General features: G+C 44.7%; 1 protein-coding gene across 3 annotated transcripts in view; it reads left to right on the top strand.

Moving 5' to 3' along the window:
- Window positions 1–9400, top strand: part of ELMO1 (engulfment and cell motility 1) — a 309086-nt gene extending 299686 nt beyond the window's left edge. For all 3 annotated transcript variants that reach the window (XM_075418684.1, XM_075418683.1, XM_075418686.1), the window contains 2 exons: window positions 3424–3501; window positions 8084–9400. In XM_075418684.1, coding sequence (XP_075274799.1) covers window positions 3424–3501; window positions 8084–8284 — 279 coding nt within the window. In that variant the 3' untranslated portion in view covers window positions 8285–9400. The remainder of the gene's footprint in view (window positions 1–3423; window positions 3502–8083) is intronic.
- The last annotated feature ends 4212 nt before the right edge of the window (window positions 9401–13612 follow it).

The following is a 13612-nucleotide window of genomic DNA, read 5'->3' as shown; positions in this document are numbered from 1 at the left end:
AGCGCCAGACACAGAATGCAGTCTGGCTGAGTTTCGTGTATGAAACCTTTCACTTCCTCAAATTTCAGAATCAGTGATCTATTTTTTAAGAGGCCTTTTCATCCTGTGCTTTCTTTGTACATAGATGACAACCACCTTAATGTTTATTCATTACAGAACAGAAAATTTAATGGCAGAATGCCACTGCTATGAACATAGCTGGAATTGGCAGAACGTCCATAACAAAGGCTTCAGCGTCTCTTCATTTGCCGGCACATGGCCGTTATTCTTCCAGCAGGGCCATTTAGAAATAAATAGAAGTTAAACTGAATTGGAATTTGCATGCATATGAAGCTGGAACGACTTGATAGGACCAGACCTGAATCCACTGATGAATCCATCACCTTGCTTGTGTTTTTAAATTAGGTTTAATTTTAAAGTCCTCATTTCTGACTCTCGAGTAGTATTAACGAATTTCAAGGCAATGAAATAAATTAGATTTTGCAGCCTTCAAAACAAAGCACGAGAGAAGAATTTGGAAAAAAAATTGTCATGTATTTCTGAGTGTTCTTCTATCACCCGTTGTTTGCTGATGTGGCAGGCTTCAGGCTTGGTGCCTTTTTAGTCAGCAGAAATGGTTCTGCTCACTTCCCTGTTGAGTGCCGCTTCTCTTTTACTTCATGTTGGCTGAACAAGTTCCCTGCCTCTGCATGTGTAGACAGTTCTCTAGGGGGGGATCTTCTGGCTCTGGCAAGCAAACTTAGCACAGCTGTGGTCTCAGCCTTCAGCAAAGATGTGGTGGTTTTGAGGCCATTGGTGACAGAGCAGGCAGTGAGTACTGAGGTCATTCCAGCTACAGGGGAGAGTCTGCAAGGTTCCCCTTGTACCACCTGCAACAGCTTTCCCCGCAGAGCTGAAACCAAGGCGTAGGAAGTGTCCAGCTGGCAGATGCAGTCTCCTGTTCCCCATTCCCAGTGAGGCTCAAAACAGAAGCACGCGGCGGGTTCCGGTGCTGTGGCCATTGACAAGCATCTGGGGAAGGGCAGAGGTCTGAAATGTGCCAGGGCAGAAAGAGTTGGGAGTGTCGAGGGAGTGAGTTGGGCAGATTGAGGTGGGGGAGGAGGAAAGAAAAACAAAGAGCGAAGGAGCAGGGTGGAAGGAAGGGGAGAGGAAAAAGACCAGAGAGAAAGAGAAACCGGTGGAAAAGGCTGGAGTGGAAAATGACTTTGAGAAAGGTTGAGAAGGACAGACAGGGGAGGAGAAAACCACAGATGGCTGGCAGAGACTGACCAGTTTTCATTTAGGGATTGCCAGTTCCTCAATTGATTGGAGCGTAGCAAAACTGGGTGGGGGTGCCTGACATGTCAGCCAGCTCAGCCACTGGGACTGCTGTCTGTGTGGAGGACCAGTTGGCCACTCCAGCTCCTTAGGCTTCCATTTTCTTTGGCAGTTTGATGTGCGTAAGATGACAGAGACACTGGCCCCTGGAGGCTGTAATTCCTGAGCCTTTAGTCTCTGGAGCAGCCAGCGAAGAAGCCACACTGGAGCCAGGGCTGCCAAACTCCCACTTTCCCCCATAAAGGGAAGCTTGGAGCCCTAAATTTAGCTCTTCTCATTCTCTGCCTGACTGGGAATGACCCAGCCCACGGCTGCCTGGGATATTCCTCTTTCAGGGAGGAATTTTCTCTTCTTTTGCTTTCTTTGAGACAAACGAAAACTTCAATCCCTAAGAATTTCCCAAAGGACAAATTTTCAGGGTCCAGGCCTATGGGATTGTTGTTGACCTTCAGGAAATTCAGGAACATCATAGTAGAGCAGTACAAGCCCTTTTTGCAATGATACATTTTATTTCACAATCTCAGTTGCATGACTTGGCATGTTCTGTCAGTAATTTATAACACTCTGTGATGAGATAATGCCAGGTTTGTGTGGGCAGAGATAAATTCTTTTCTGTAATGCGGGATATCATTTTTAATAAGGTGTGGCTGAGAGACATGCCTAAAACGCAAAAAGGGCTATGGGAGCCGTGAGCCGTTTGTTTGCCGAGTGCGCCAGCACTGTTAGGATCTGCAGCTTCCATGGGGATTTAACACAGATTGTCTCCTGTGGCCTGGCAATACAGCGAGTTGGGTCTAATAACTAAACTCAAGGAAACCAAGAGCATTTCCTAGGAGAAGCCAGATCTCTGATCATCCAAGATTATCTGTAAGGATTCCAAGTTTTGCAAATCAGACCCTGCTCTTAATCACACAAGTTCAAAAGTGAAATAACCCTTACTGAAATCCAGAGACCTACCTCTGTTTCAGACCAGGAGATCAGGAGTAGAAATCTAGAGCAATGTATCTGCTGCAGTCCCCGCAGTCAGTTCTTCCATTTTAAAACTTAGTGTAGCAAATCTAAGAAGCCGTGCTCTTGTCGCTGCTGGCAGCGTAGGGGCCTTTGTCAGCTGAGAGTCAGCAAAGGCAATCAGTATTATGGGGCTCAGGAAGCCAAGAGGTGAAAAGAACAGGACAGATGATATAGATCAAAGTAGTTACAAGTCAGCACTCTCCTCTGTAGCCGAGTCTTTTTTCCACAGAGTTGTTGTATCCATATCAGCTAGCCTACAGGTTGTGAAGTCCTTGTAACGGTGCTTGTAGCAATGTGTGCGGTAACCATGAAAACACAACATCTTCACGTGCTCCCTGCTGGTCAGTGAAAGTTCATTATTCAGATTGGTTGGGTTTTCCCATAAGAACCCAGGTCCAGGTGACTTTTAGGGAAGGTCAATGCTTAATGAATTGACTTTGGCACCTTTGAAATTCCAGCTTCAATGCTGAGGAGAAAAAAGAAAATAATTTTTTCCTTTCCCAAGGTTCGTTTGGGACTTTATGATGAAGTAACCCAGGTGTAGTTCAGTTTGACTGAGGCTGCTGATTCGTAGAGACAAAATGACAGAGATCTCCTGAGAATGAATAATTTAATAGATTTCCAGCAGTGAAAAGAGCATAAGCGTTTACCAGGAGATTAACTGTCCTGGCAAGATTTTTGACACAGGGAATCAACCCTTGCAGAACTTTGCATGCTTAATCTATACCAGTTGAAAAAATTATGGATCTTCATGAAGAGTTTGTTGCAAGTATACTATGATGGGTTATATTGATTTTAGTCCTTGCCATTGCATAGCTCACATCAAAACTCAGATGCTAAAGTAATCCATGACTGAGTAAGATCCAGACAGCATTGAAGGGGTGAGTTTGCTTTGACTGAAGCATCTGTGGTGGGGTTCTTGCTGTGCCAGTCTGTTGCAATGGTCTGGTACTGCTGCAGCTTTGGCCAGGCAGGAGAATACTATAACCTGTTTTTCCACTTGTTTTGGGGAACAAGTGGTAGGAAAGAAAAACAGATCTGAATGTATTAATGCCTCTTTCCTGCAGCATTAATATACATTTCTTTGTATTCCAGGAGGTGCTAGAACTTGCTTTCTCTATACTGTATGACTCGAGTGGCCAGCTAAATTTCATTGCTCCAGACAAGCATGAGGTAAGTCAAGTTCAGAGTACAGGAACTTCTTTGGAGGCCTCTTAGTTGCTTTATGGCAGCAGTCAGCTTTATACAAATGTAAGAATGGTCATCCTGGCACAGAGTGCAGGTGCATCTAAACCTGTGTCATTTCTCACAGCAATCTGAAAGCAGAGGGATTAGTATGGGAGCAAGACTTTCTGCAGTTTTGATGCATATTCTGAGCCACAGAAGGAACATGTTTTGTATTTGTACATCATAGAGCAGATGGGGGTTCAAGTTCAAGAGCAGTATTTATAAGCTGTACTGAAATATGAACCATTAAGTAAGAGAAAGAAGAGAGCTTGGGCAGACCTCACAGTTTCCACAGACCTTGTTCACCATTTCCTGGTGAGTAAAGATTTCTCCTGGTCTGGTCTGTCCTGGAGGGTTTTTGCTGTGTGTTCACTTTAACGGACTTTAATTCAACACCAAAGATTTGTACAGCCAAGCTCTTAAAGAATCATTGCCGTCCTCGGCTCATCTTGATGATGCCGACATAATCAGGGGAGGTTATACCATTGTTGGGTCTCCATTTCTGCCAAAGACTTGTGTTCTCCAGAATAGCATATCCACTTATTCTTACTTTCGCGTTGTGTAAGACCATTCATGACAGGTGATCGTAGAAGGTCCTCTCTGTTGCACCTCCATAGGGGATTGTTTTGCAATGGGTCTCACTCGTATGAAGACAGTGTAAATACCAATGGCAAAGCAGAATGTCAGCCTCCTCCCTGCTTCCTTGTCTTAATTGAAAAGACAAGGACATAGACAGCATCATTTCATTTTGGAAGGTGATGGAACTAATTTACCTAATTATGTAGAAGTGTTGGATATCTTTCAAAGAACTTCGAAGTAAAGATTTAGCAGAATACACTATATTAAAAAATAAAGAAGGAATAAAGTTTTTCCTTCGCATTTCTAAAGCAACAAGAGTTGGTGTTCCATTTGCATGCTTATTTTGTGGTATCACATTTGGTCTCAGTTCAGGACACTGTGTTAAGATGATGAAACACTGAAGCATTAAGATTGCATTAAGCTGTGTTATACTGTAGTGTCATTAAAGTGCATGAAATTGCATTAGAAGTGAAGTGTATTTAGTTACACAGCTTCAACATTTGCAGTTCTGGATTAAAACCTTCAAATAAATGTTCATTTTAGGAGAGGAAATTAAGTTATGCTCATTTGAGTTTTCCTGGGGATTAATATTTGAGTGTCATTTTCAAGTATGTTCGTTCCAGAGAAATATTTACTGGACAGTTTTGATCTAAGAGAAACTAACAATAGGATCCCAGGCATAATGTGCCATTAGAGCTGTAGGTCTAAGCAAAGCATGATTGTCTTCATCCTCTGAACTGAACATATGTTAGATGCTTTCTGATATAAATTCTCCAGAAAATGAATTCTAGTCTGTTTTGGCTCGTAAGAGAAAATGGTCATGAAAATCGACAAATTTTTCAGCCACTTGTATCTCAAATACCGCCTATGGCTACAAGTGTGTTTTAATGGTCTAAATGGTCAAAAACTGCCACTGCATTCCACTGGCGGGCAGTAGCATTGTGAGATGCACCAACCCAATTGCTCATGATTGTGTTAACACACCTGCTATCTTTATTTCTCTTTTTGACCTTGTGTGACTTATTTGAAACAAAATTAATACATTCAAAAAGCAGCCAGAGGCAGCAGTCTCTGCTGCTACTTGACCGTTCCCAACTGAATGTTTTCAAAAGGGCATCTCACTTCATCTGTGCTTGTCCGTGGCCTACAGAAGAGTAAGTTGTAATTGAACCAAGTAGCCCAAACGTTCAGAGGAAGCACCCACAAGGAAAGGCAAGTAGCATGTTAGGAAGCCCATGACTCTTCTTCAAAGTAGCTGGGGTGCTTGTCAATAAAAGTGCTAGTTTAGCAGCGTTGTCAGCTTGGGAGATTTGGTGGGTGACAGCTCAAGATTTGGAAAGTTTGGTGTGAAGCAGCAGGAATGATGATAGTACATGACAGGTTCAGGTCAGACTTATAGGATTTTTTTAAAGTACTTCTGCAGTCCTCGTGACTGTAGATTGAGGTTGGAATGCAGGAATTGAGTGTGTCCTAAAACAAAAATTGAACTAGGATCATAGGATGATCCAGGTTGTAAGGGACCTTGGCGGTGTCCCCAGTCTGACCTCCTGCTCAAAGCAGGCCAGCGATGAGCTCAGACCAGGTTTTTGGGGGCTCCATTGAGATGGATGAAGCCTGCACAGCCTTTCTGGTTGTTTGGTTCCACTGAATTGACTCCCAATGTATTTCTTCAATAAAATCTCATTACTGAACCAATATCATTGAGATTTGGACCTCATTGCTGCACAGTTAAGTTTGGCAATACCTGTAGCCATCTGTAGGAACTTATTGCTAGCCAGAGGATTCAGCACAGTGAGATCACTCCATCATATTTGTTTTTCATTTAAATACTAATAGCTGGTTTCAACTACATAGCAAAAAGGTGGATTAATCTTATCCTTGATTTTTGACAGAGAAACTGATGAGAGAGGCTATAATTAGGTTTCATTGGAATTTTATGAAAATGAATCTGTAGTAAATTAATTTTTCAGTGGCTCTTAGGCTGTTTTGCATATTAAAAAGAAAAAAGCTTCTGAATGAATGCCTCTGGTTTTCTACCATCTCATTAGAATTTCTCTCTGCTCAAAATGTGCAGGAGTTTAATTAGATGCACTTGCCAATGTGGAGATTAGAGAGGAAGCCCCTTTTCCAGGCCATTGCACTCATCTGGGTTGTGGCCAGAATTTGGTTTTTGTGGGCCCTGAATGAGTTATGTCTGGAAGAGGAGAGAACTGCAGTTCTGCTTTCTGACTCACTGGGGTTCGTCTGGCCGTACTCACTGAGCAGGTGATGGACGATTTACATCAGGGGCTGCATCTGTTGAATGGATGCTCTGCGCTTCTGTAACCTGAGCAGAGCCTTTTGCCTTTCTGTTCCTTTCCTCATAGTGAATTCTGGGAAAACTTTCCCAAAGAATGATTTCAAGTCGATCGTAAAAAATTATAGTCTGTTCAAAAATAATTACATTTCTAGGACAGGTTATTTCTTTTCCTGACGTTCTGCGTACACTTCACAAAAATTGCATGCTTTAGAAGTCTTCAGCGACATGCTTTGACAGCCTAGAATAGGCAGGCTAAATTGTTTATTTAGTACTTGTTAGCAGGACAGCCTGAACCCTGAAATCTCTTCTATGTAGCTAATCTCATGTCAAAGCTGCAGCTTGACTTACTGACACCCTGGGTGCAGTCATAGCTCTGCTACTGTTTTGTTACGAACTTCAATGGGTCGGATTTCAATTTGGATGTTGAAGCGTGTTACCGATCCTGTTTTAAAAGTATGCCCTTTCACTGGTTGAAGACATACCCCGAGAAGGGGTTTTCCTCTCTCTTCCTGAAAAATAATCCTCATTTCTGCTGTGGGATGAAGTCAACCATGGCTATCTTTAAACTTGGCGGTATCATGTAGCAAATGGTCAGCTAAATTTAAAATCCATTTTTTTTGGCATGAAATCTGGCAGAAGTATTTGTAAGATAAAAATGCAGTTACAGTTGATTTAATTTTCTCCTGAAAACTAGGACACAAGTTCATGATTTAAATCTTTATTTTTAGATGATGACATTTGAGTACTTCTGTTCATAGTTGAATAAATGGCTTGTAGTGATAAATGGAAGCAATTTATATGATAGAAGTTGACTCTAGATCACCAGTCTCCCTTGGGTTGGTTCCTTATTTAAAACGATTATTCAGCCAATGTTTATCTCAAGATGTCAGCTGTTGGGAAACGTGGCATCTCCTATTAGCACAAAGCTAACAAGAAGGAAGGGGTTTTAGGGGCTAGTTCAGCATTTGTGGCATTTAGAATTATACCAGGTAGCTTGGCATTTAAGTTTCATGAAAGACACAGCATTGCTTGACTCTAGTTTTCACAATATGTTATTTCATGTAAAATAGTGGTAAAGTAGGCAGAGATACATAAGTGAGAGCCAGTCTTTGTATAGGTCACTTGACACCACCTAAACTGTAGGAAAGCACACCACAATAAAACTAGATAGCTGGTACAGGATTTCTTACACAAAGAGTCAGGAAGGATTTTGGGTAGGATTCAGTTCATCTAACTTAGCTGTCTTGGAATCAAAATTTTGATAATCAGGCTCTTCCTGTAAGTAATGGGGAAAGAGAACGAGGTGGGGAGAGGGAGATATCTCTAGAGCTTCATTGTCAGAAGTTAGGTATTGTTCTTTCTCCTATAACTATTGAAGAATATTCAGCAAGAAGTTTGGAGCAGATACCTAACTATCAAGCAACTGAATGTTGTAATTTCTTCCCCTTTTTAGTGAATTGTTTGTCCATTTTCTGAGCCATTCACTGGAACATGCCTTCTTCGTGATATGAGCTAATAAAATGAATCAACCTCATTTTGTGTCTCTTCCTAAGTCCCTATGGGAGTAGTAACTTTCGAGGACCAGACCAGACAAGCAGTTTGTGTACGGAAAGTCTGTTAATGATAGTTTTTTATCTTTTTCCTGTGCAGTATTGTGTATGGACCGACGGGCTGAACGCCCTCCTCGGGAAGGATATGTTGAGTGATCTAACACGGAACGACTTAGACACGCTACTCAGCATGGAGATAAAGCTACGCCTCCTTGACTTGGAAAACATACAGATCCCAGATGCTCCCCCACCTATCCCAAAGGAGCCCAGCAACTACGATTTTGTTTATGACTGTAACTGAGGCTGCCACTGAAACTTGCTTCAAAACTGGAAATATTATAACTGGAGAGATATTGAAAAAAAAAAAGAAGAGTGTGAGGGAAAAAACCAAACACTTGTGCACCTTGGATTTTGGCTCTGGGGAGGGGTGTAGAAACACTTGTGTTCCTTCCTGTTCCCTGCATCCCTTCCTTCCCCATTCCCATCTTCCCCATTGCTCATCCAAATCCACATTGCTTTAATTAACTTGTAATTGCAGGCCATTGGCCTTGCTTAAGGCAAAGACTGCCACTAAGAAGCACCCTCCCGAGGACTTTTTTTACATTTTTAATACTGGAATAGACATTCTTAACTGAAGGACGATGTTACCAAACTGCATGCCTGTGAAAGCCACTTGGCAGGGCAGAGGCTTTAACTGGAAGGAGGAGGGAGGTAGGGAGCAGAAGCAGCTACTGTAAGCAGAAGATTTCCCCAGACACTCCCAAGAGTCTGCTCACAGCCGATTCCAATGCGATGACGAAAATCGTTAACTGCTTCCCAGTGCTTGCGCCATTCGTCACTGTCATTATTCTTTCCACTGCCATCTCGACTCTTGCCACCAGCCTTCACCCAACTGATCGGCTCCCAGAATGGAAAGTCTGCAGGGTTTTTGCTGTACCATACGCTGTAATGCTGCAACAGCTTTTACCTTCTTTTCCTCCCAGCTCTGAAATAGCCCCACATTAGCAAATCAGTCGCACAAACTGTGTATGAAGCCACTAGCGTGTCCCATCCCTGTAGCGCTCCCTAAGCCTCAGTTGCCTCTCAGATTGGCTTGTTGCTGTTCAAAGTGATTTTTATTTTCTTGGTCCAAAGTTCAACAGTAATTTCCACGAATTAATTACAACTGTCAAACATCCAGGTTTACATTGTTGTCATTGCTACAGTGTTAGAGATTTGCAAGGGATTTCTTTTGTACGGGTTCTAATTTTTTATTTTATTTTGCCAAACAAATATATTTAATGAAAACTAATTTCATTGTGAGTACTTTGGGGGGACAATATTTTTACTTAATTTCCATTTGGATCATTTGCCCTGAAGGGAAAAAGTATTATTTCCTTTCACCTTCACTGTTGAATAAAAATCTGAGTTGTGATGATTCTTGGAACTTTGTTTTTCTTCTGAATTTGTCTTTTATTCTCCGTGGTTCCTAGCAGTTCTGAAGTGCTTGGTACAAAGAGCAGAGGGAAAGGTGGAGCCTGTCTTATCTGCATCTGATTTCGTTTACTTGTTTGTTTGTTTGTGGTGACAAGGATGAGATGCATCAGGTCCGTGAGCCTTCCTGTGAGAAAGACCCTTGGTCAGATCGGAAGCCGCAGCATACCGATGTGCTCAGGGTCAGTTTAAGGCGGCTGCCTTTACCGTGCTTGCTGGAGTAACTGCCTTCCAGTATTTCCATTTCCTCCAAGGAGAGTGCTTCTGGCTGCAGCAGATTGGTACTGAGGGAGTTTGGGCTTTGCGGGTTGGATTCCCTCCCTCCTCATGTTCTCCTGGGTATTTCGCCAAGCTCAATATCTCTTACTCCAAAAGCGTTGGGTCTAGATCTAGAGGAACCTGCCAGCCCTTTCCCTCCCACCGCACGTTCTGAAGAGAGATGTTTATTTGTGCGAGTTCCTCTCCTACTCAGACCCAGCTGAAGAAGACTGTGAAGGGGCTTTATCAGAGCTTGTGCTAGTGAGAAACCTAGAGGGTGGTTCCCATTTAGACAGATGCAGAAGACCTCAACTCCGCTGACCTTTGCTCCATCCAACTGGCTCTGGGGCAGACTGACCTCCTGCCAGGTGAGAAATGATGTCCTGCGGGTGCAATGAGGAGGATGAGCAGCACATTGTATGAGTTCAAGCATGAGGGTCCTAAGGAAGGTGCCTTCCTGAATCTGTGTTTGCAGTACGTGTGTCTTTATCTAGCAGGAGACACAACTTGGTTTAGGTGGTAATGGATGGTAAAGTAAGCAAGAAGGAGACTGGGAGTTAAGCACTGGAGTAGGAAGTTACAGTGGGCTGTGGCCTGAGAGAAGGTTGAGTTGGAATGAGGACAGGCATGTGCAACGTGGGGTGTGGGACTTTGAGATGGTTTGTTTTCCGGAGCCTTGTCAGACTATAGCAAAGCTAGTCATGGTCAGGACGGAGCAGAAGCAAAGGCACTGCCTGCCACAGGGGATTTTGGCGGGGTCCTGGGGCTGGGGGATGGTGGTAAGAACATGTTTCTTTACCAGACACTGATGCTGCCTCCTGTCTGCGTGAAGACAAGACTTGGAGCAGAACAGAGAATCTGAGTTGTTTTATTTATCTCCCTGACCCACCTGGATGGCTTGGCTGCGCATAACCTGTGCTTTTTATTTACAGACTGCAGAGCTGGTGCTTCAGATGGGTCTTGCTCATTGTCAGAAGAAACACCTTTCCCTCCTAAGTGATAAGAGCCAAACGCCGCTGGTTCAGTGGCAATCCGATGCCGTGATCTCAGCAGGCAGGCGTCTACGTGACAGTCAGAAAGGAGTAAACAAAATCCCTTCTTCTCCGGGGGACAACTTGAGCAGGAGGGAAAGGTTAGCCTTTCCTCCCCCACCAAGGTGAGTGCCCTAAATTGCACGCCAAGAGCCCAGGGGAGGTGGTGGGAGGAGAGCTGGCAGCCCAGCCCAGCCGTTCTTCCCAACGCCTCGTGCCCATCCCCATAGCACCGAGCCACGTCGGCACTGCTCAGGCAGCGCGGGGCTCTCGAGCATGAATCGCTGGCGGCTGGCTCTCCCCTTACACCCCTCGGGCCTCGTCCTAGCAGGGGACGCAGCCCGACGGCTTCTCCCCTGCCCCAGGACCCCGCAGGGCGGGCACAGCCTGGCCGGGGGCTCCGGATCTGGCTGGATGCCACGATGCTGCTGCTTGGCTCTAGCTCACCGCCTCCCACAGCCCGGCATTGCGGGAGCCCGAGCTCCTCGCGTGGGTTCTGCATCGTGTGGGCCGGTCACGCAAGGAGGGATGCTAAATTTGTCTCCCCCCACGTCCCACCCTGCCCTAGGAGAGAAGAGCCTCCAGAGATGCGTTGGCGTAATAGCCCATGCAGCTATTTTAAAAGCTCTCCCACAGCAGCGCGAAGGGCTGCGGTGCCAACCAGAATCATGCCTGCAGTGTCTAGAGCTGCCATGCAGGCTCGCTTCACCATTATGAAATTAAAAAAAAAAAAAAGTTCAATGATGAACAAGTACCCCGCTGCTTCCCATTCATTTGAAAAAAAATGAGAAGGAAAATGGCAAATTCATTTGCTCATGCTGTTGCGTGTTCCGGAAAAGCTTTTAAGGCTTCACATTCAAGGAGCGGCGGCAGGAAAAAAAATTGTGATTGAAGTTTCTTGTATAATTTCAAAACATTAAGTGGGTAATTGCTTGTAAAAGCCATAAAGGGGAGAGAGAATGAAAAAAAATAATCAGTCTAATTTTAGCTCCTGTTTTGGAAATGACTTTGCTTTTGAAAGTGAATATATTCTTTTACCAGAAAACTTGAATCAAGAAAAAGATGTATCTTTTTAAGTCAACTGCTTCCCCTGCTTGTAAGGACAAGGAGAAGAGCGGCAATGCTAAGTAATCCGGCACGGAAGCAAGCTAGGCGTCAGAGAAAGAGCTTGCCCTCTCTGGGCTTTCATTACCACTTTTCAGAAGCAATTCCTTTTTCAGTATGGCAAACTCTTTTATTAAGACTTACAACTCGCAGGGAAAAATAACATTCTCTTGCAAAGAGGCAGCTAGGTGATGACTGTCTTCTGGGTTTCAAAATGACCACCCAAGATCCTGATTATTTGCAAAATGCTCTGGTGTCTTCATGCCCTACCCAGGACTGCATTTTGCTTGCCCAAGGTGCTTGTTACTGACATTTCGCCTCCCGTCAGTAGTCCCTGTTAATGCAGAGGTGTCAAGTGTGTACGGGAATGTGAAGGCTTGTGTGGAAACCTGGTGGGATGCACAGCCTGGAACAAATCCCTGTCTGCTCTGGCAGATGGCTGAGCCGCAGGAGAGCCCTGCGTGGCTGCAGCAGCCCCGTAGCCCACCAACTGCGATCACATGGGCTCTGGCCACTGAACAGCTCTTGAAAGAGGGAGGGTTGACAGGGAGGAGAAACAGAACCCCTCCTGGCAGGGGAAGACAGAGAGAGGGGCATGAGACACCTCTGAAGGCCACTCTGCTTTTTGGCTGCTTGTCATTGCATCAGACTGCAGTGAGCAGAGGTGGCTCTGACGTGTCCAGCCCTACAGTGGTGCAAGCTGTTAATCCTGAACAGTAACCAGCAGTGGAAGGTGTTGGAAGCAGGAGGACACTCCTGTACAGCTATATCCCCCCCCTTTCTCTCTTTTCTTGCTGCTGCTGCGCTGACAAGTAAATGCCGTTGTACTTTGTCACGTTCACTGTCATGTGAAAGTCGTTCATCTAAGGAGCGTAGTAAGATGAATGTGAGGTTTTACTCCCTTCTTGTTTCTTTCTTCATGAAAGTTTAAAAAAGAAAACATCTAGCCCTCACTGACCTCGGGAGATCTTAGCTGTCAGAAGCAAACCTGGAATAGCAAGCATCTGATATAAGAAGAGAGCACTTCCTCTTGCAGCAGCATAAAGGAGCTGGAAGTGGAAAGGATTTCCCATAACCTCTGCATGCTGCTGAGGGTAAAATCCCTGCAAACTCTGGAAGACATTCGCAGGACAGAGATTTTACCACTTACCGCTGGCTGAGCAGTCCTCCCTTTCCCCAGAGCTTGCTAAATCAGGACGAGCCTTGCTCAGTGCTCCCTCCTTCACTAGATGATAATTACATTTGAATATTAAACATCCACATGGCTTATACAAGTCCCCTGATTAGCAAAGCACTTACCCATGCAGCAGAAGCAGCTTGATTTCGGTTTGGTAAACAGGCACCTAAATGCAGGTGGGTGCTCGTGGACCTGGCTGGATCGGGGCCTGTGTGAGCAGAAAGGCAATTTTACCTGTTACCGAGCTTTCACCACGTGCTTGGAGGCCACGCTAGTAACGACTTTTCTGTCTGATGTGTAGCTGGGTTGGGTACCACTGCTGCTTCAGGAGGGCTGGGCAAGATGCCGCCACGTTCTTCAGCGTCGCTGCAGCTGCTTCACACATCTCTGGGACTTACGCAGAGGTGAAGAATTGAAAAGGGAACCCCTCTCTGTATTAAATCAGGCTGAAGCTTCAGAGGAGAGTGGTGTCAAAAGCACAAGTTTGTTAGGGCACGACCAGGTGTAAAATGGATGTTGGAAGAGCCACGAATTTTTATAGTAAGGTGATTTCAAAGTGCTGATTCAGGGAGCCCTGTCGTGCAGC

Source organism: Opisthocomus hoazin, chromosome 4 (assembly GCF_030867145.1).
Source record: "Opisthocomus hoazin isolate bOpiHoa1 chromosome 4, bOpiHoa1.hap1, whole genome shotgun sequence".
NCBI lineage: Eukaryota > Metazoa > Chordata > Aves > Opisthocomiformes > Opisthocomidae > Opisthocomus > Opisthocomus hoazin.
This window is presented reverse-complemented; position numbering and strand designations above follow the sequence as displayed.